The sequence below is a fragment of the Triturus cristatus genome, chromosome 3_1, assembly GCF_964204655.1.
Source record: "Triturus cristatus chromosome 3_1, aTriCri1.1, whole genome shotgun sequence".
In the NCBI taxonomy this organism is placed as follows: Eukaryota; Metazoa; Chordata; class Amphibia; order Caudata; family Salamandridae; genus Triturus; species Triturus cristatus.
Window position 1 is genome coordinate 904,604,319 of NC_140583.1, and position 20,872 is coordinate 904,625,190.

General features: G+C 41.7%; 1 protein-coding gene across 4 annotated transcripts in view; it reads left to right on the forward strand.

Moving 5' to 3' along the window:
• Nucleotides 1-20,872, forward strand: part of KCNH7 (potassium voltage-gated channel subfamily H member 7) — a 1,410,086-nt gene that overhangs the window by 750,589 nt on the left and 638,625 nt on the right. For all 4 annotated transcript variants that reach the window (XM_085645418.1, XM_085645417.1, XM_085645419.1 and 1 more), the window contains exon 4: nt 20,447-20,479. In XM_085645418.1, the coding sequence (XP_085501544.1) occupies nt 20,447-20,479 (33 nt within the window). The remainder of the gene's footprint in view (nt 1-20,446; nt 20,480-20,872) is intronic.

Below are 20,872 nucleotides of genomic sequence, written 5' to 3' on the forward strand. Positions count from 1 at the left end.
ATTAGTTGTGCATGAACTTTTAACATGATTTCTTGAAAAACAGCCATAAACAGTAGAGCACAGAACAAACCGAGCTAACATTACATCAGAACATTTTTTGAATGCGTATAGTTCACATAATGAACAATATGAAATTGCACAAACACGTTACATCAAAACATGACAATGAGACATCAGCAAGTCACATAATCCAACAGATGTTTGTCCCAGTTCTGCAATTAAGTGCCCAAAAGGGAGATATAACACTTCAATATTATTGAAAGTCCCTGTCTGTTGGGCAGCGGCCAGAGCGTGCAAGCTTGGTACAAATTCAAAAGGCAATTCACAGGCATATGAACTCAACAAACTTTGACTCAAATGATCCCTGTGTGCCAATAATGCGTTTTCAAATGCACTCCCTGCCAACTTGAGCTGTTGATGCATTTCAAACCCAAACACGATTAACAGGGTGCTCAGCAGGACACAGCACTAGTGGACAAATCATTTAATTCATGTGGGTTTTGATTCGTCTCCACATCAATATCTGCACATTTCATGCAGTGAATGTTTGGAAAAGTTGCGGTCGACTTGTTAGATTAGGACAAACACTTAACGATCTCTCTTTTCAAAAACTTAGTTCAGCTTAGTCAGCTGTCTGCCTGAAAACCTTTTTCTTCAATCAATTGTGATTTTCCCGATGGAATTCATTTCCCAAATATTCACTACATGAAATTTTCATGCAACAGCTGCCCGCAACTCTCGACAGGATTTTTGCGCTACAGCAATGACCATCATGATGCCTGGCCTGCTCTTTGCACTACATTGACAACTTGCTTTGATGCTCTCCCTGCTTCTCACAGCCCATTACATGATGGACGGAACTCTTCTGGCTGAGGACCTAAAGCCAAATATCCTGAGCCACTGTGAACCAGCCTGCAAGGGGATGTGGTGCGTAGACTCCTGAGCTGAGGAGAGGTTGAAGCGAGTGCTCTACCACAATAAAAAAGCACCCTGGGGCTGAAATTGACCATCCTGGAGACAATGCGGCATGGCCAAGATGGCGGCCGTCGAGACGCAGTGACACTGCGGAGGGCAGAGGTAACAGGAGGTGCACCGTAGTCCTCAAGGAGACGTGCTTGAAGAGCCTGTTGCTGATCGGAACTGTAGGTGAATAAAACAATGGCCTAGTGAGCACTGTGGATACAATACTAGATAACAGGGGTAGGGCCTGTCACACTGTATTTCCGGAGTCCTGCACGGCTTCAGCATGGGCGACGCAAAGGTAAGATACTTTGACACACAGGTACTCCAGGAAATGGAAACCCTGCACAACCAGGCCAGAAGACAGCAAGCAACACCCCTGGTGATCTTGGGGAAAGGGATCCCTGGCAGACTGCGTGTACTGGAGCCGGCCCTGCGGGATTGTGTACTGCCCATCTGCTCTGTTGGTAGATTCGTGCTGCCCGGTCTGGGGTGCCAGAGCAACCGGGCCATTGATACTACAGTGACATCCGGGAGGGAGTGTGCTGCCATACACGATCTACACCAGGAGCGAGAAGTGGGCAACAAAAGGCAGGACACCAAGCATGATGGCAGAGGACGGCATGGAAGGATGGGATAAGATGGCAGAGGCAGGAAACCACTTGGCCACCCACACTGCAGCGATCCTGGTGGCCATTTAGGATACAAAAGTGACCCTGGAAGCCCAGATTGTCGCAATGGTGAAAAAAGTGGGACTACTGTGAAATGATCAACAAGAAGTTGGTGATGCAGGTCAGAGAGATCTCAAAACTCAAACTGAACAAAATGAAAATTTTGATTTCAACCTACAGAAATAGCGAGTTGGAAATATAGTCAGGCAGAAATATCATCAGCAAGAATATCGTTGAAATATATAAAGTGTTAATATTGATAACAAAAACATGTATGTTTTTTATATCGATGTTAAAAATATTGTTTTTAATAATGTCGATTTTCTATTACTTGTATTTTACTATATATTTTAATTGTATAAGTTATAAACTGTGTACATATTGGTAATGTTTGTTGTATAGCTTGTGGATTTTTAGTACTTTTTAAAATTAATGTGATAGTTTTTTGTCATTTGTAGCACTGTAGTGTGTTGTGGGGTTTATAGGGGTACAGGGTGGGAAGTGAATTAATGATAATTAATTAATAATTAATTTTCAATCAACAATAATTATGTAATTGATAATTATTTATGTTAATTTTATAACTATTTTTGTTTACGTTTTAGGTGTGGGTTGTGGGTTTTGTAGGGATAGAGAGTGGGAAGTTAATCAATTATAATTAATTATTAATACATTTTAAAATATTATTAAGTATTTAATTTATAATTATTAAGGCTAATCATGTAATAAAAACAAAGTTAGGTTTTAGGCACACGTTGTGGGTTTTTGTAGGGGAAGAGGGAGGGTTGTACGGGTAGAGGGAGGGAAGAAAATTAATTATAATCAATTAATAAATAATTTGTAATGAATAATATATTTAATTGATAATTATTAATGTTAATTGTATAATTACATGTTTTTATGTAAGTTTTAGCTGCAGGTTGTGGATTCTTTAGGGTTTGAGGATGGGAAGTCAATTAATTATAATTAATTAATAATTATTTATTATCATAATGACTTTATTAATTAGCAATCAATTATGTAAATTCTGTTATAATTTTTGTATTTTATTTCTATAGTTTGTTGTTTTGTAAGGGTAAAGGGTGTGCAGGAAATTAATTATAGTATTTAACTGATATCAATATAATTTTTTTTTATAATTATTGATTAATTTTGTAAATTGTGTAATTAGGATATTGTTTGTGTTATATATTAGGGGTCAGTTGTATGTAAAGGTGTGAAGTTAATTAAATATATTATTAGTTAGTATTATTTTTTTAATTGATAATTATGTATTAACTTTTAAATACATTTTTAACTATATATATTAGGTGCGGATTGTTTGTTTTCTACGGATAAAGTATGGGAAGGTAAATATATATCATTAATTTACTATTAGGTAATTAATATTAATATATGAATTGATAAATAATTATATAAAATGTGTAAATATTATAATGTAATACTTATATTTTAGGTGCGTGTTGTGTAGTTTATATAGGTATAGGGTAGGAAGTTACTTTAGTAATTAAATATTTAAATCTTTAAAAAAAATGTTTTTTATTATGGTATGTATTTATCTGCCGCAATGCAAAAAAAGGGACACGTTCATATCCCTGCATTATGTGGCAGGCACCATGCGGTGCCTGCCACATGGTGCAGGGATCTGTAGGAGAGTCACGGGACCTGGGGGGCACCTATGGTGTCCCCTACATATCCCTGCACCATGTGGCAGGCAACCTCTTTGTGCCTTCCATGTAGTGCAGAGATATGTGCATTGTCCCTTTTTGCATTGTGGTGGGTGCTGCAGCCAGCAGCACCTGCCGTAATGAAAAATATAGGCATTGTGACTGTTGTGGTGGTAGTTGCATTAAAATGCATACTGCGGTATCGCGGACAGCCTGTCGGGCGGGCCCGATCCCTGATAGGGTGGCTGGCAGACAGAATTCCGCCCGACATCGTAATCGGCCCCATAGGTTGGTATTTTAAATATAATTAGAATATTTGTATTAAATTATTATATGTATTATAGATTGTAATAAATATGTTTTTTGTTTCTTTTTTAAATAAAAATATATATATTGTGTTTCTATTTAATTATTAGAAAATGTTGTTATTTAATAATGTTTATATATATATATTCATTTTTTAAAGTGAAGTGGAGTATGAATAGTAAGTTTTACCCCAGACCAGGGTTGTGCATTGGAGGGCGTGTTGATTGTAGTGTAGATAACTCTGGCCTGTTAAACAGATGCAGGCCGAGAAAGACCCGAACTCAAACAGGTGTACAGTAGAATTATTTTGCAAAATGTCCAGGAGAGTGACTGACCCGCTGCTCTCTTTATACATAGATAATATATAGAATATGGGGAACGGCCTGCAGATATGCACACGATTACTGTAGTTCTCATACGCAAGGTGGGTAAACCCTGAGATGGGTGTGATTCATATAGACCAATATCTCTTTAAAAAGTGGAGACAACAATATTGTCAGCGGTGTTGGTGAACAGGTTATGCACAGTGGTGACTGACCTAATAAACCCAGACCAAACTGGGTTTATGCCATACCGTTCGATGAGGCTGAACCTGAGGTGAATACAAAACAACATAGCCCAGAAGGGTGCGGAAGAGGAACCATGGGCCATCATTTCACTGGATGCCAACAAGGCTTTTGATTTGGATGAGTGGCCCTTCTTATTTGCAATGCTAGGGAGGATGGTGTTTGGGCCCCGATACACCAGGTGGGTTAAGCTGCTGTATAAACGGCCACAAGTAAGACAGAAACTCAACAACTGCATCTCCAGAGAGTTATGTATTGAGAGGGGTACCAGACAGGGCTTGCCTCTGTTACCAATTTTATTTGCATTAGTAGTGGAACCCTTGGTGGAGTTGATGTGGATAGGCGCTCAGATCTGGGAGTGGACTGGAGACTTGGGCTGGAAGGAGAGGATATCACTGTACATGGATGACATCCTGCTAGATCTAACCAAGATGGATCAATCACCTGTCCTTATACAGGATAGTCTTCTGGTGTTCAGTGAATTTTGAGGCTTCGCGATTAAATGGGAGAAATCCCCTATGGGTGGATGAGTACACAGGGGAGACTTGCCGTTGCCCCTACAGGTGGAACCCCATAAGTTCAAGTATCTGGGCATCTGGATTACTAGAGATGATGCATCCCACCGTGAAGAAAACCTGAAAACCTACGGCCACTTGTTAAAGGGCTGGAAAGAGATGTGCAACATTGGAGCACAATGCCACTGTCCCTATTGTGTAAAGCGGCAATGTTTAAAATGATCATGCTTCCCCGGCTGCTTTAGGTCCTATAAAATAGCCCATACAGGGTCCCGAAGACCATTTTTACCTGGGCGGATGCCCTTGTGAGAAGGCTCCTTTGGGCAGGGGGGTCAGCCCCAAATCACAATAAGGGCTATGCAGCACTCCACGTTTAAAGGGGGCATAGCACTTCCGGACTTCAGGAGATATTATGATGCAGCCCAGGTCAGCGTTGTAAATGACTGGGCTTACGGATGGACAGATGGTGCATGGGCACTCTGAGCTATGTCCATGCACTGTATGGATATGGAGGGATACTGAGCCCCTTTGTGGATGTGGCATAGCCTGCAGAGGGGGATTAAGTGGGACAAGAGCCTCACTCCTCAAACACCGCTATGGGAAGGGAACAGAGTTAGACAGATGGTGGCATTGAAGCGATTTCATGGCTGGGACAATATAGGCCTCTTAACACTGGTAGACGTCTGGAACACCAATGGCATTGTCCCATTCGAACATTTGAGGAGGGAATATCTGATGCCAGTACTGCAGTTGTTAAAATATGGACAACTGAGTCATGTGCTCCAGGGGTGCAAGATAGGGTTAAGGAATCCCAGGAGAGCTACCCGCTCGAAGAAGACTGTTGGATGGGCATGTCCACAAGACGCTTATCGCACTCATGTATGGAACACTAATAAGGAACACTCAAGGGCCACTGTCGCACTTACAGGGCCGCTGGCACCAAGACCTAGGGGACCTAGATGAGGAGCACTGGGAGACCGCACTTTGATTCCCATCAGAGGTGGCAATTAAGGTGTGCTACCAACTGATCCAATTAAAAATCCTCCACAGAACATATGACAAGAGGACATTGCTGTACAAAATTGGGAAGGCGAAGGGGTGCTCTGTACCTGCAGAGGTGCAGATTGGAGGGCATACTATTTCCTAAGTGGTGGCAATGCCCGAGGCTGTGTCTTTTTTGGGAACAGGTTGCTGAATTGTTGGAGGAAGCCAATGTGGAAAGTAGTGACTTGAAGCCTAAGCTGGCACTGCTTGGGAAATGGGGGCCCTTAGATCTTTTGCACTATCAGAAAAAGCTAGTTAACATGGGATGCATGGTGGCAAAGACGGAAATAGCCATGAGATGGGGCAGTGGCCCACCCCCTTAATTTTGAGACTGAGGAAATGGGTATATAACAATGAAAATTTGTAGAGTGGGAAGTATTCGCAGGCAGAGGCTGACAGAGAAAGATTAAGGAGATTTGGGGAACTGTGACTCAAATGGTAAGCACTAGGGTGGACAGGCACATAGAATGGAGTCAGCCCCTGGCTGGAAGGGGATCAGGGTGCAGGGACAATGCTGGTTTTGCCACACTGGGCAAAAAAAACACTTCCACTGCAGGGGTGTGGATGGTCACATTGGGCATGCCTAATTACGAAAGGTAGGATTTAACCAGAGCAGAGCATGCTCTGGGGGAGTAATGGCAGGGGGCAGTTTGGTCTTAATAGTGCTGGGTAGTTCTGTCATTGTATTGCTGTAATATCTTTTCGCTTCAACTATAAAAATAATTGAAAATAATGATGATATGAAATGGCTTTACAGACAAAGACAAATGCTCTATGAAAGGAGCTAAGAAATGTGCAGGAAACCCCAAATTATATGACTCAAATCCTGCATTAATGGATTTGAACTTAAATTATAAACAGTCAAGATGGAAAGCCACACAGAGATACTCTGATAACATTTGAACTGGTCTCTATATTATTACAAAGCAGAAAAAATCAAAACAATATTTTTGATAGATAATTTTGAGGGTATCAACTCATTTACATGAGTCAGTAATCAATTCTTTAACTGCCCAACATTCACTTGGGGGTTAAAAAGAAGGGTGTGTTCTTGCCTCTCTTCTCTTCATTTTATACACTGCAGATATGACACAGACACATTCCTTTCCTCCAAAACTGAAAAACATTGAGCTCAATTGGTTAATGTACTCTGTATGTCCAGTTATAAACAACCAGATGCCTCCTGGCCTTCAACGATTATTGCATAAACTAAATGAGTGCAATTGATTAACCAACCTGGACCTTACATGCATAAGACCAAACATTCTCATTTTTGACTCTACAAAACCAAAATGATATAAATGTTTAGTTAGTAGTTGTGAAATAAGTAACACACATGTGTGTATACTTATGCTTGCAATTACCCTGGACATTTCAATGGAAACTACATGTGACAGGTTTAAAATAAAAGTTTCATTTCATTATCTTTACCTTACTTAGGTTATTTAAAACACACATGGGTCCTTCTAAAATTTCTATCATGAAGGTTACTTTAACAATAATATCTCCAATTATTGAGTACGGGAACATGGTGACCGCAGAAAAATTAAATAGAATTTATCTATTGCATTACTTCCCATGAAATATTTTCACTACCAATTACAACTAGCCAATGTCAAATATTACTTGCATTTTGACAACTGTGATAATTTGCAATATCTGATAAAACATATCTACTATTTTCAAGAATCTTATCAAGAACTCCTTTGAATGTCAAATTTATGGCAAAGTGTTCACTAATCCTCAGCTTTTGTTTTGCTATAATGTAATAGTAAATTATAAGCTAGATGCCTAACAAAAAAAAATAATGTGTCCTCATGTAACACAACTGGTGCTAGTGTAAAGCGCTCTGATACCTTCGGGTCATAATATAAATAATATAATAATAATATAATATATGACAGTAAATTCATGTTTTATGACACTTAGGGCCTCATCACGATGGCGGGTATAATCACTTCCGCCCAACACCGCATCGGTCATGGGACCAATTGACACCCAGTCGGCGGTCTCGACCGCCTCATTGGAATGCGACTGAACACTGTTCGGTCGCATTCCTACATTTTACTATGGTAGCATGCATTCTGGCCTCCGAAGGTAAAATAGGAGGTGCAGATCCTCCCTGCACCCCCGTGGCAGGCACCTCAAGGTGCCTGCCACAAGGTGCAGAGATCAACAGGGGGGCACCATAGGTTCCACCTCTGCCTCCAATAGGAGGCAGTGTACCCAAGGTGGCCCTGCTGGTGGCCCCCAAAGAAGCTTTCCGACATGGTTTCAATGTCGAAAACATCGTCATGGAAACCATATCGGAAACCGTCTTTGCAATCTCAAGGGCGATTACTTGCTGCATTCCGACTGCCAAACGGACTCTCAGAGCCCATTGGAAGCCAGCCAGAATGACCGGCAGATTCCTTTCCGACCGCCTCCATCAAAATGAGGTGGGCAGAAAAGAATCCGACCGGCCCATTACAATGGGGCTCGTAAGGCTCCGATCGTAGGTGGGAGCCTTCCCAGCCATATTCTAATCGGCCCCTAAAAGTCTCAAAAGTGCCCTTAGATTACTAATCACTGATATTGCTTATACTGCAAACATGGGTTTGTTAGCTACTTCCAAAGCCTCTAAATATCTATCTGCAAGCTATGTTCGACGGCCAACCCAAAGATATATATTGTGTGCATAGCTCTACCTAATACCTATAAATTTTTATGTTTTCACCTATTTACCGCATATCATTTATAGGTCAACGGGGGGAACAACACCTCAGTTTGGATGCAGCCATATGGAAATCAATCTTGGCCTTCCTCCAATAGGAACAGTCCAGCCGTAACTGCCAGATCAGGTCCTCCCTGAACCGGAGCAGAAGCAACCTAGAATCAGTTTCAACCTAGAGATGGCTCATCAGCCAGGTATAGCTTGGTTCCAATGATACTGTGTGCCAGGGACCCATGTATGTGCATACGCATCCCATATAGGGCAACACACTGAAATTTTAAAAAAGTGATGGATGGAATGCTTGAATTAATCTCAGCCGCTAACAATAACTCAGGGGGCATCCTAGACCATTTATTTTGCACACCGTGCCACCTCAGTTTGGGCCCAGCCATATGCAAATCAGTCTTAACCCTGCTCAAGTGGGAACAGTTCAGCACAAACTGCCAGGCCAGGTCCTTCCTAAACCAGAACACAGGCAACCCAGGACGGGGTTTGCCCTAGTTAGGGCTCATCAGCCAGGTATAGCTTAGCTACAGTCAAACAGTGTGCACATTACCCACTCCTAGACACTTAGGGTGGCACATTAAAGTATACAAAAACTGATGGATAGAATGCTTGAAATAATCTCAGCCACTGGGAATCACTTGGGCTGCATCCCAGTCCCTAACAATTTTTCACACCATGGCACCTCAGTTTGGACCCATCCATATGCAAATCAGTCTTGGGGGGCAACTGTAGACTATATCCAGCACCACAAATGACAGAGCCCTGGATTATAATGGCCTGAGGTATACAAGGCAGGAGGGATCCCGTACATTGACTGGCAATGAGAGAAAGGCAGGTACATTGGTGAAAGTACTGATGAGGATGTGTAAAGGCCAACAATTTAGTGGAATGCCATCTTCCCTAAAATGGTTCTCACCCTCTGACACCTTATAGAGTCCTACAAGCAAGGGAGAGAAGGAGGGGAAAATAGTTAAATACATGTGCTGATGTATCATTAGTACTGGGTAATAAGGCAGCATCTCGGTAAACCAAGTTATGTTTGTTTCTTTTGTGTGTGTATCATGAATAAATGTACAGTGATGTGGAAGAGAGAATGGGTGGGTGTACATTTAGTTTTATTCCAACCTATTTCAATTAATTGACTTCAACTTGGGTGACTTCAGCCACATGTGCTCTATGCAAGTCACTGGTCCTAATAGACCATTAACCTATTTCCCTCACTCACTCATATACTCTAACTGAGATGTGTAAATGTAGACCAGCAATTCTGGAGCTTTAAAATTACATAAACTATTAATATGTGTCCTACCTCCCCAGGACATCACTCACAATTCACAGAGCTTGTGCCCCCTGTTTTCTGCAGAGGTTGCTGAGTCTGATCCCAGTCAGTCCTGCTCATTACAATTATTTTGCTTTAAAACAGGCTTTAGGAATACTTTTCAAGGTACCTCAAAATTAGGACAGGTTAACAAAAGACGTGAAAGATCATCACACTCACATTGTCTAACTTTGCCATCTGATTTTCAAAGTAGCCCTACGGTGTCCTGGAATCAAAAAATGTATAGTATTTGTGAACAAGAATTTTCAATTCTATTAAGGACACAGAGGCGAAGAATATGGATTCTCTTGCTTTATTAATACAAAACCTATAACACTGGGTTAAAACTACAAGTCTCAATGTCAGTCAATGTGTTCAATGGTCATAGCTTAGGCTGGTCTATAAACAGACGGAATACAATAAGCACTGCCTCTTCTTGCTGCGAGGAATATTTGATGAGTTCCAAGAACATGAATCTCATCCTTGGGCAAAAATTATAAATACAGATTAACAAGCATGTAGAATATTGAACATGTGGAAACATGGCAATTCCCAACACAATATTATGTAATTATCAAATACAGAGAGTGGGTTAATCTTTGCCTCTGTGTCCTTAACAGAGTTGAAAATTCTTTTTCATAATTGCTATCAACTTTTCTATTCTATACCAGGATCGGATGCTACAGATTATGTAAGTTTAAAGGTTGCTGGAAAAGGGTTTATTTACTGGCTCATTGTAAAACTCATTAAACATAGAATCTGAGTACCAATCTGCATTTCAGATGATTTCCTCCAAGTATGCTCCCATAGCAAAGGATTTTGAAGCCACGGCTTCCCGCACCGAATAGGCTCCAAAATTAGAAGTGCCTTCACCAGCTTCTGAAAGAATCCATTTCACCCAAAGCACTAGTGTAGGGCAAGACACAGGGGTATGAAGCTGTAAAAAAGAAGTTAACAGTGGGCCCTATGGGGAGCTCCATAGAGGGGACATAAACGTTTCATATTCCTGTAACTAATGAACCACACCAGCTTTCGGTCTCCTGGAAGTGGTCAGAATATCACCTGTCAAGTTGTGGATTTGCCAGCCAGATCGAGAGCTCTAACATCAGAAACTTGTTTGTAAGAAACCAGACACAAAAGGAGCATCAATTTAGGAGAAATTTTCTTTCTGGTCAATAGGGAGTTCTCTGGCCAGGTCTGAAGAAACGTAAGGACCAAGGTAACACCCTGAAGAGAAGAAAATATTGGTTGAGGAGGAGCTGCAAAATGCACAACCCTTAAAAGTTTAGAGACTAGGGGATGCTCTCCCATGGGCCTGTTAGCAATGGGAAGATGTATGGCTGACATTGCCAATTTGTAAGAATTTATGGTTCTGTAGGAAAATCCCTTCGAAACCAAGGAGGCCAAAAAATTGGGAATTGAAATACATCTGATGCCATGGGATCCGAACTCTATTTCATGTACCATCAAGACCATCTTTTCCATGCTGACTGATACCTCTTATGTGTCGAGTCTGCCCAGGTTTTGTCAATGAGGTCAAGAGCCTGTTCCAAAAGTCTTGGGGCCATATTATCGAGAACGACGATAACATTATCGCCCCTTTAGCGGCAGGAAACTGCCACTAAAGGGGCGATAAGGGGCTTGATAATATGCTCTAGAGAATTCCAATAGAAGCCCAGGTTTGTGGTCCTTCACACCAGAACCTGAGCTTCTATTGGAATTTTCTAGGGCATATTATCAAGCCCCTTATCGCCGCTTTAGCAGTAGTTTCCTGCTGCTAAACTTGATAATATGGCCCTTGGTGCTTGCCAACATCTCTGAAATCTTTCCATGCTATATGCTTCTGATGTCGTGCTATGACTTAGGAATGTTGACACCCCAGAGGGTCCAGAAGGAGAGTCAGCAGCCAGGGCCGAGGAGAAGGCAATCAGAAGAAAGCTCCAGCACAGTTGGAAGCCAACTCTGTGTTCTCCATAGGGGTGAAATCAGGCACAATTCTGCTGACTGGTGTCTGGCCTTGGGGGCTGCTCTCAGAATCATAGAAAATGAGGGAAAGGTGTAGTTCAGTCCAGGTCACTTCTGCAATAATGCGCTGTTGCTCAAGCCAGAGGATCTTGTCCCCTGCTGAAGAAAAATGATAATTGAAACATTGGACAAGATGCAAACAGGTTCATCTGACCTCACTTCTACATGATCCTGGAGAAAATGTTCCGATCTAGTTTCCATTCACTGGTATCTCTGAGGTATCAGGAATGGCAATCGATCACTGAATTCTGAGTGCCAGGAAGGTTACGAGCTATCACCGAAATTTGATGTTGGAGACAATAATGCCAGAAATCCTGCTAGAAGTCATGATATGGTCCCTCCGAAGCAGTTGACTTCTGGACCACTTGCACACTGTCCATTCTCAGTAAGATACAACAGTGTACTTATTGGGGGGAAAAGCAATTATTTGAAAAAGAACCTGCTAACAGTTCTATACAATTGATAGCTAAAGAGAGTTTTTCTCTGAACCATCTTCTTCTCGTTGTTACTGTGCCACAGCAGGCATCCCATCCCCAATGGCTGGCATCAGATTCCACCAGTATGCCTGAACTAGACCAGAATTGGCTTTTCCATTCCAGGCGTCCATGTGATTGAGCGACCATTGCGGTTTGTGTGACACACTTCTGGGGTGAGGGGTGGACCCAGAAAGATTGCTTGAATGGATGACACCAGTTGGCCCACTAGCCTCGCCAAGCATCAAAGAGTTAGCATTTGCTTTGAAAGAGCTCTGTGGGTCTCCTTTTTTTATAGCGCTGATCTCTTAGAGTGGAAGAGCTAAAGTGGCTGAGACAGAATCTATTGTAAAGCCAATAAAGAGCATTTGCTGAGAAGATTGGCTTTGGTGTAGTTGATGAGAAACACCAAAGTTACTGACAGGGAAAATGTGAGGTTCAACTTATGTTTGAGTGAGCTCAGGCTTGTGACATCAAGAGGAAATTGTCCAAGTATATGATCAGTTGGATACCCCTGGCTCTCAAGACCTCTACAACAAGTCTGATAATGCACCAATACTAAGAAATTGACTGTTGATTTTTGAAGCAACACATTGAACATCAGTAATCTTTCAAGCCAGAGTGATCCAAACGGGGAGTTGTGGCCCCTTCCATTTCACATGATGTCTTATTCCTCCCATGAGTGACAATTCAGCATTCTTCTCCTTTACATATACTCAGATTCCGTACAGGATTAGAAGAGTCACTCCGGATTAGCTGTCTACATTCCATACACCAGTCCTGAGGAAGACCCGCAATAACGTTAATTAAACTAAGCATAACTTCTGGGTTGAAACGTCGACGCTTCATTGATCTGTTCATGTCCTTAGTTTCTTCACCCATTTACTAAGAAGAAGGTAGTCCAAAGGGTGCTGATAGAGCTGTATATACTTGAAAAGGGACGGATCTACATTATATAAATATGTATCTAATTTGTGTATATTTTAGTTATTTTCCATAGCTCGCATACACTTTGTGTCACATGTTTCACCAAAGTCACGTTCTTTATGTTGTTTGTTCTGCCATATGTGTATGCCATATACAAATGCCTATTTAGCATGCCAACCAAAATAAATCTCTCCAGTCTGGGTTCTCTCAATGAAAATAAACACAAACTCAATCCAGAGTTTGACTTGTGTCTCCTGTTGCAGAGCATGTATGCTCCTATAATCGGAGTTAAATTGGTTCAAGCAAGGTCATCTCCAATTTCTCCCATAAACAATATTCACATGAAACTCAATTGTTATCCTACATATCTTTGCTGATTCTGTTTGCACACAAATCTTATCCAAAGGAATTTTATAATAATAGGTTGAAACTGTCACTGTATGGCATGACCTTTTGATTCACCATTTACAGCTTTGCTCACAGAGGAATGATCAACACAGATTTAAGGAGTCTTGAACACTCCCACAAGGTCATGGTATCTGGTTCCAAGGAACAGATCCTGACAATGTCTGTGTTGATGAACCCCCACCAAACATTTGGGAGAGGTTCAGGAATCTGCTCTTGAGGAGTGGGGTCCTGAAGTTACCAAGGCCTTCTATGCCCCCTTATCAAAGGGCATACTGTAGTGGATGGTACATTTAGACCACCTTTTAGGTGGTGCATTGTCAATTTATCCTTTCATTGCCTTTTGCCCATGTTCATGGTTTAATAAAATTGTGTTTACACATTTCCAAAGAGGTTCACTCATTCCTATGGTGACATGCAAATGAGGCAGTGTTCCAACTGCAGACACACATTCTGTATTACAGAAAGGACATCTGCCGCTTCTATAATATAAAAATGTGATGTGTGCATTCCACATAGCATCATATGTCACATCTGCAGGGGTCGCATTTTCGTTAATGCGCTCGAGGACTCTCCATGGGTAGAAAGTCATATGCTTCCTAGTATGGGGCACATTGTCATGTATGAAAGATGAGAAGAGACGATGAAGGCACTGGCTTCACATCTGCGTACCCACAGCTCCCACAGAGCAATAGTTGTTCTTTCTCAACAAAATATGAGATGTTGTTTTTCAAGTTCACACACATTATTATTAATATACTTCCTATGCTTTTGAAGTGAATTTCAATCCCTTTAAATAATAAGAAAAATGTATTAGGAAATGTAATACAAAGTGGGAAAGTATAACATTTGGGAATAATGCTATCATTTGCACATAGCAATCAGGAATATATGAAAGAAGAGGACGAAAACAAATCTTCAAAATATTAGCGGAAATAGGGAGCTGGCAAACAAAAACTTTACCAGACTAAACCATTCAGGGGGTCTGAGCTTTATGAGTGTAGGGGAAACAACAAAACACCCAGACATGATGGGGCCGGGGCACAATACATTTTTAAAAGGGGCTATTAAATATCCGTAGTTCTAAAACAGTGATTGGTAAGCACCCAGGATCCCCTGACCAATCACAACGCTGTGTTGTGTTAGTTTTTTGAGTGTCCTGGTTCGACGCTCAACCAGGGAATGGGGCCTGGGCTTGTTCTCCACGCAGGCTATAATGCAGCCTGCATGGAGAACGAGGAAAGTGTGCATGACTGGTTTGGGCGGCCCGAGAGGGCTAGCCAAACGGTCATTGCGTGCTTAGGAGTTGGCAAACGACTCCTGCCGTGCTCGCAGAGCAGAGCAGCTCCACCCGCCCGACCGCAAAGAAAACATAAATGATAAAAACATAAAGTTTTCATTTTATATTTCTTTTTCTTTCCACTGCTCGAAAGCAGTGAGGCAACGCTCCTCCGCCATAGCGGAGGAGCCGCCACCCTTTTTCATCTCCAGTTATGTTTTTGTTGTAATTTTGTTTGTTTTATTTTATTGCTTTGTACTTTAATTGCAATAAAGATTCCAACAATTGCTGCTATTTCCAGCCAAAAGTAACACATCCCTTTAAAATTCCAGTGAGAAAACAACCGTTTCAGAGGTAGTAAACTACAACTGCTGCAGGTCTTCTACTATTTCAGAAGCCACTGAGATATTGAGCCATAAATTACGCAGTAAGAACTATGTAAGAGACACAATGCAGTAGTTAATCGTTGTAAATTAGCCACCATTCATTCATTGCAATGGCAACGAGCTTCCTATAATTAACGTATCACTGTGCCACTCCTTTTGTAATTTTATTCATTTTATATATATCCTCCTTTTTAGTTAAATCAAACTGCTTATTTAAATTTATTTTACAATTACTACACATTAATCATTATATACAGTATCGTTTCATTTCATTTTTATTTGTCCTCTGAATAATCACCTTGAATAAATATAATTTTGTAGTTAAAATGTGTGACACAGTTTTTATGCATTTCCAGTTCTCAGTTTTGTCAGGTTCCTGCTCAGGGCAGAGAGTGCAAAGCAAGCAGACTGCTGCCAGATGTGCTCTGTATTTCTCCTTTGGGATAAGAGAGGGATATCACAGGAATGGCGCAGACGCAGGGTTTTCTCTACAGCGACATTAATAGAACAGTCAAAAATAGCACGCATGCCAGCATCATTGAAGACACACTGACAGGTGCTATTTTTAGCCACTGGCAATGTCTGGCACCAGGTTGAGCTGGAAGTTATTCAAAATGGAGAACGGAATTGCATTCAATAAGAGGGAACATTAGCCCAGTTTTTTTTAATTAAAAGAATTATGAAGAATTACAATACAAACACCCAGACACAATACTACAGACATGAAAAAGGCACACAAAGTTTAGTGTCAGTGCACAAAATAGAAAGGCATTCTGAAATGTCAATAACGGAATGCATAAAGAAATTCAAAACTGTGAGCTCATGTCTTTACCATCTGTAGGAAATGCAAATAATTGTGAGCGTTTGTTGCACACACAACTGTTGGACAAGGGCATTGTGAACTTGGGCTCAGATTTCTAAAGTCTTTGTGCTGGTGCACCCGAAGTGAAGCAAAATCTTTACTTTCCAGCACAATTTGCACCGAGTGGGGAATACCTGCATGTAATTTGGTGGATCTGGGCAAGCACCCCTGGTTTTGGATACCAAGCCAAATCTACACAGATAGAAATGCCAGGCTTTGTATCAAAATAATGCCGCCCGACGTAGGAGAAAGGTTTTAATGTCCCCAAAAATGGCACACATTGCTTGTGTCCTTCTCTGCAAACCACACATACAGGGGTAGAGTTACTAAAAAGTCACGCAACGCAGCCCACCGCGATGCTGCGTTGCGCGACAGTGAGGGTGCAGGAGAGCGCCATATCTTCAAATATATGGCTATCTCCTCCCCTTTCCCTTGTGCGGGCGCTGATAACAGCTGCCATGCGCCATGCACACACTTTAGCGCCGCATCGCTAGGGTGTGTGAATGAGTCTAGCATCGGTTTTGCACAGGAAGGGTACCCTTCCTGTACAAAATACTATGCTAGACATAAGGGAAATATTTTCCCACTTTGTATGCGTGCTGCACAGGGCAGCTCGCATGCCAAGTTGGAAAAGGAAGGAGAAATGAAAGCCTTTCTCCTTCCTTGTGCCTACTTGAAAAAGGTGCAGTTTTCTCACGATAAACACAATTTAGGGGCAGATTTACAAGCCCCTTGCGCCACTTTTTCGTCACTTTTCCCATGTTAAAAGTGATGCAAAAGTGGCGCAAGGGGCTTGTAAATCTGCCCCTTACTGTTTTGAGTAAATTGGTTTTAGTGTGAGAAACCTTGGGTGGTTGCATGGGAACGCCCATTCACCACCCTTGGTACGCCCCATGACATAAAGTAACGCGAAGCAGCGAAATGGGCTGCTTCGAATTACTTTTACGTTATTTCCAGCGCTAAACAAGTTTTAGCGCTGGAAAGTAAATTACAAAAAAAAGATTTTGCGTCGTTTTGCGTCACTTTTGTGACACAAACACGGCGCAAAAGCTTAGTAAATCTCGCCCACCGTGTGTGAAATGTTTCATAATTTGTCTGGGGATAGGATTTCGTACTGGAAAGGTATGCTGCCAGTACAAATCGTGTGCAAGACAGCATGCAAATAACTGCACCATGGAGGAAAGATTGTGTATGCTCCACTGGGCCGCATGGAATGACAGCAGCAGTCCTTGGTATTTTCTTTAATAAATATGGCTGTTCTGTTTCTACTCCAGGCGCAATGCAGTGTAGCACCTTTGGTTTCTACTTTGCATAATCTGTCCCTTTGTTTTCTTCTTCAGGAGCAGAGGAGATTGCAAAAATAATCGTGGATTTCCCATATTGGTTTCATATTATGTATTTTTTAAACCCAAAGCTATTGATGATACCGCCACCAAGCGTGCAAAGATAGGATTGCTCCCGTCATTGTATTGTAGTATAGCATTTGCCTAATGCTTGGTTTGTTGGGCCCTGGAGAGCCGTTAGTGTAAATTCTCATTTTAAGGTTATATATAAATAATATATTTCGTTCTATCACTAATGCCTTGCGAGCTCAATTTAAATATTCGCACAGACGCAGGTTTCACAGGTGTTTATTGCTAAACATTTACAAGGCTCGGGTTCAGTAAAGAAATCTGAACATGGGTACAAGTAAGGACAGCATTTAACTGAGGAAATGGCCATTTTAGGTTTCACGGAAGTTTTTATAACTTTCTAACAGCAGCTATTGCAAATTACTATGATGACTACAATATTTGAGTTAGTGGTACGTTGGAAAAAGTGCAAGGGGTGGGAGAATGTGTGGTTTGAGTTTTTCAGAGAGAGAGAGAGAGAGGAAACTGTGCAGAGTCGGACTGGCTTATATAATAGCCCGTTGGTGCCCAAAGGGCTGCTTTGGCAGGTCAGCTTGTTGGTCCATTTTGTGGCTGTTTTTGGGCCTGTTTTATGGTCTGGTGGGCCTGTTAAGGTCGAGGCTACGACAGCGCACGTGCTGAATGTGCTCTCGCTTGCAAGACATTATTCTTTACATTAATGGGCTTGGAGCCGGCCCATTGCCAGGGCCGGACTGGCCGTAGCGGGCACCGGGCAATCCCCCGGTGCGCCGCACCGGTGGGGGCCGGTTTTGGGCCCCCGGGGGCCGTTTTCGTTACATGGCCGTTTTTTGCAAAATCGGCCCTGTAACAAAATCGGCCGAAAACCTGCCATGGCAAAAAGCTCGGCAGCACCTCCCCCCGCCCCCGGGGGCCGGCCGAGCACTTTGCCAGGGCCGGTTGTGGTTCCCAGTCCGGCCCTGCCCATTGCTTACCATTTTTTAGGCTTCCGTGTCACTCTTCCAAGCTGCCTCCATATTTTCAGTGTAGGCCACGTGTCACTTCTGTTCCTTTCTGTGGAGCATGGACCAAGCATAGATTTATTGAACTCAATTTGTGCCCATCTACTGCTCACGCTGTGATTGAGGTACTATTTCTGCTTTCACCTCCTAACCATCCCTTTTATGTATTGCTGCCCTGGTCTGGTGGGCCCTTTCTCCACCCCCACATCTCTTCTCACTTTGTTTCCACTCCCACTCTCCTCCCTCATGCTGCCCTCATTTTGCTTTCCCCCTGCCTTTCAGCAACATGGCTTTAAAAAAAGTACTATGACACGGTCAGTGTTGGCTGCCTCATAGCACTTTTTTTCTTGACTTCAAGCCATGATACACAGCAGTTCACGTTGCTGCGCAGCATGTCTAAAATACTTATCAACAAAGCCAATAGATTAATGGACCTATTGGCTGTGCCACAAACATTGCCTGCAGGAAGCACCGATGTATGCACCCACCATATATTGCAAAAAACATATAGAGATTGTCTTTACATGTTCAAAAAGGCTCAGATTCGCAAACGTGGGCTACTTTTGTTAACTATCTGACTCACTAATGGAAGTTACTTTTATTTTGACGCCCGGGCCTACTTTCTGTCTCAGTCTGACGTTGAAAGAGTGTTCAAGAAATCAGGGAGATAACAAACCACAACAAACAACTGAGCACAAAAAGTAGAGATGACATTGAAGGCACAGAAATGAATAAGAATTGACACATGGAATTGTACAGGGATCTTGAAACAAAGAGAGTAGGAGTGGGCACATTTAAGGAACAGGAAAGAGGACACAAGGAGTGTAACTTCCAGGTCAATAAAGTAGAGTGTTATCTGGCAGAAGAAAGGAGAAAGCAAAAATTATTTAAAAAAAGAGTGCAAAAGAGACATATTGAAAAACAGGGCGAGGGAATGCTAAGGACAAAAGAAATACACTTTCTGATAATTTATGACAGTAGCATTTAGTGATTCAGTGGTTTCTTGGACTTCGACGTTCTATCCACTTGGGGAACCTATCGGGATCTATCTCTCTACTAATTTTACAAGGAAGGGGATCACTTTCTATCCCTTGGGGAACTCTTTCCCTTTAAATTTGATGATTAATTATGGATCTGTTTTACATTAGATTGTACGGCATAACACAGCTGAAAATATTGTGTATGTCTCTGTATATACAGAAAATTAGATACGTTGTTTTTTTCTTTTTCTTGTTTGTATGCAGCCTTGAGAAAGCCCGTTGGGCGAAACGCGCGTCGGCTGCGTTGTGAAAACTGGATACTTATATGATTATGAAAGAATAAACATAACATATCCTGTCACATCAAGATCGGATATCTATGGTGTTTTTCGTATGAACATTTACCATATTTTGACTACACCCAGGAATAAGACTGTCTTAAGGGGTGAAGGTTACGTTTGGGGTGTGCAGCATTGCCTTTGTTGCCATTGAAAGGCTGGCGGGGAGGCACCATTGTAATCCCTACTGCGGTTAGGGATAAGAAGGCCTACAATGCACCCACAGACTCAAGGTGCCCGTCAGATGCGTGGCGGTCAGAGTTTCCAACCGCCACAGAACCGCCTGCCATTGTAAATTGGCAGGCGGAAAATGGCCGTACGATGGTGGTGAGACAGCCACCGACAGCCTGACACCATGATCGTAATGAGGCCCTTAGCTATCTCTCTAGAGCAGTTAGGCAATTGTCTTCAAAGCTCCATGAGTGCAGGACACAGCATGATCCATATGTCAATGCAATGTACAGTGTAATAAAATTAATATACTGTGAAATCTGTGGCTTCTATGTTAAAAAGGACGAAGCATACTTCTAATGATAGAACATACATTTTAAAAGAGAAAGACAAATAACTGATAACTTAATGATGTTTCTCAAATTGCATTACTGTGCATAAATTTGGTCTAATTGTGTTTCAGATGAAAACAACATTTCAAGAGGTACATCTCCAGGTAATATTACATATATATGAAATATATTTTTCTCCAATTTGCAAAAAAATCGTAATGTTTTATTTCTGATTGATAGTTTATTGATACTGATTAGGATTATGTTAATTTGAAATGTGTGTAATATGGTGTGAGGGCTCTGTTCTGTTAGCTGTTGTTACCATGTTAGGGCAATCCTACATTGAAATTGCTTATATAATTCATGGGGTAATTCATCCAGCGTTTTATTTTCCACATAGGCAAGTTCTTATTGGCATGTTGAATTGCTTTCATGGTGATTGGTTGAGCTATCTCTAACAAGCTCTAATGACTTTCTTCAGCATGATCATTTTCTGCTTTCCAGCTCACCATAATTTCAACACCATTTTGTGCAAGGAGTCTTGCCCAAATGACTTC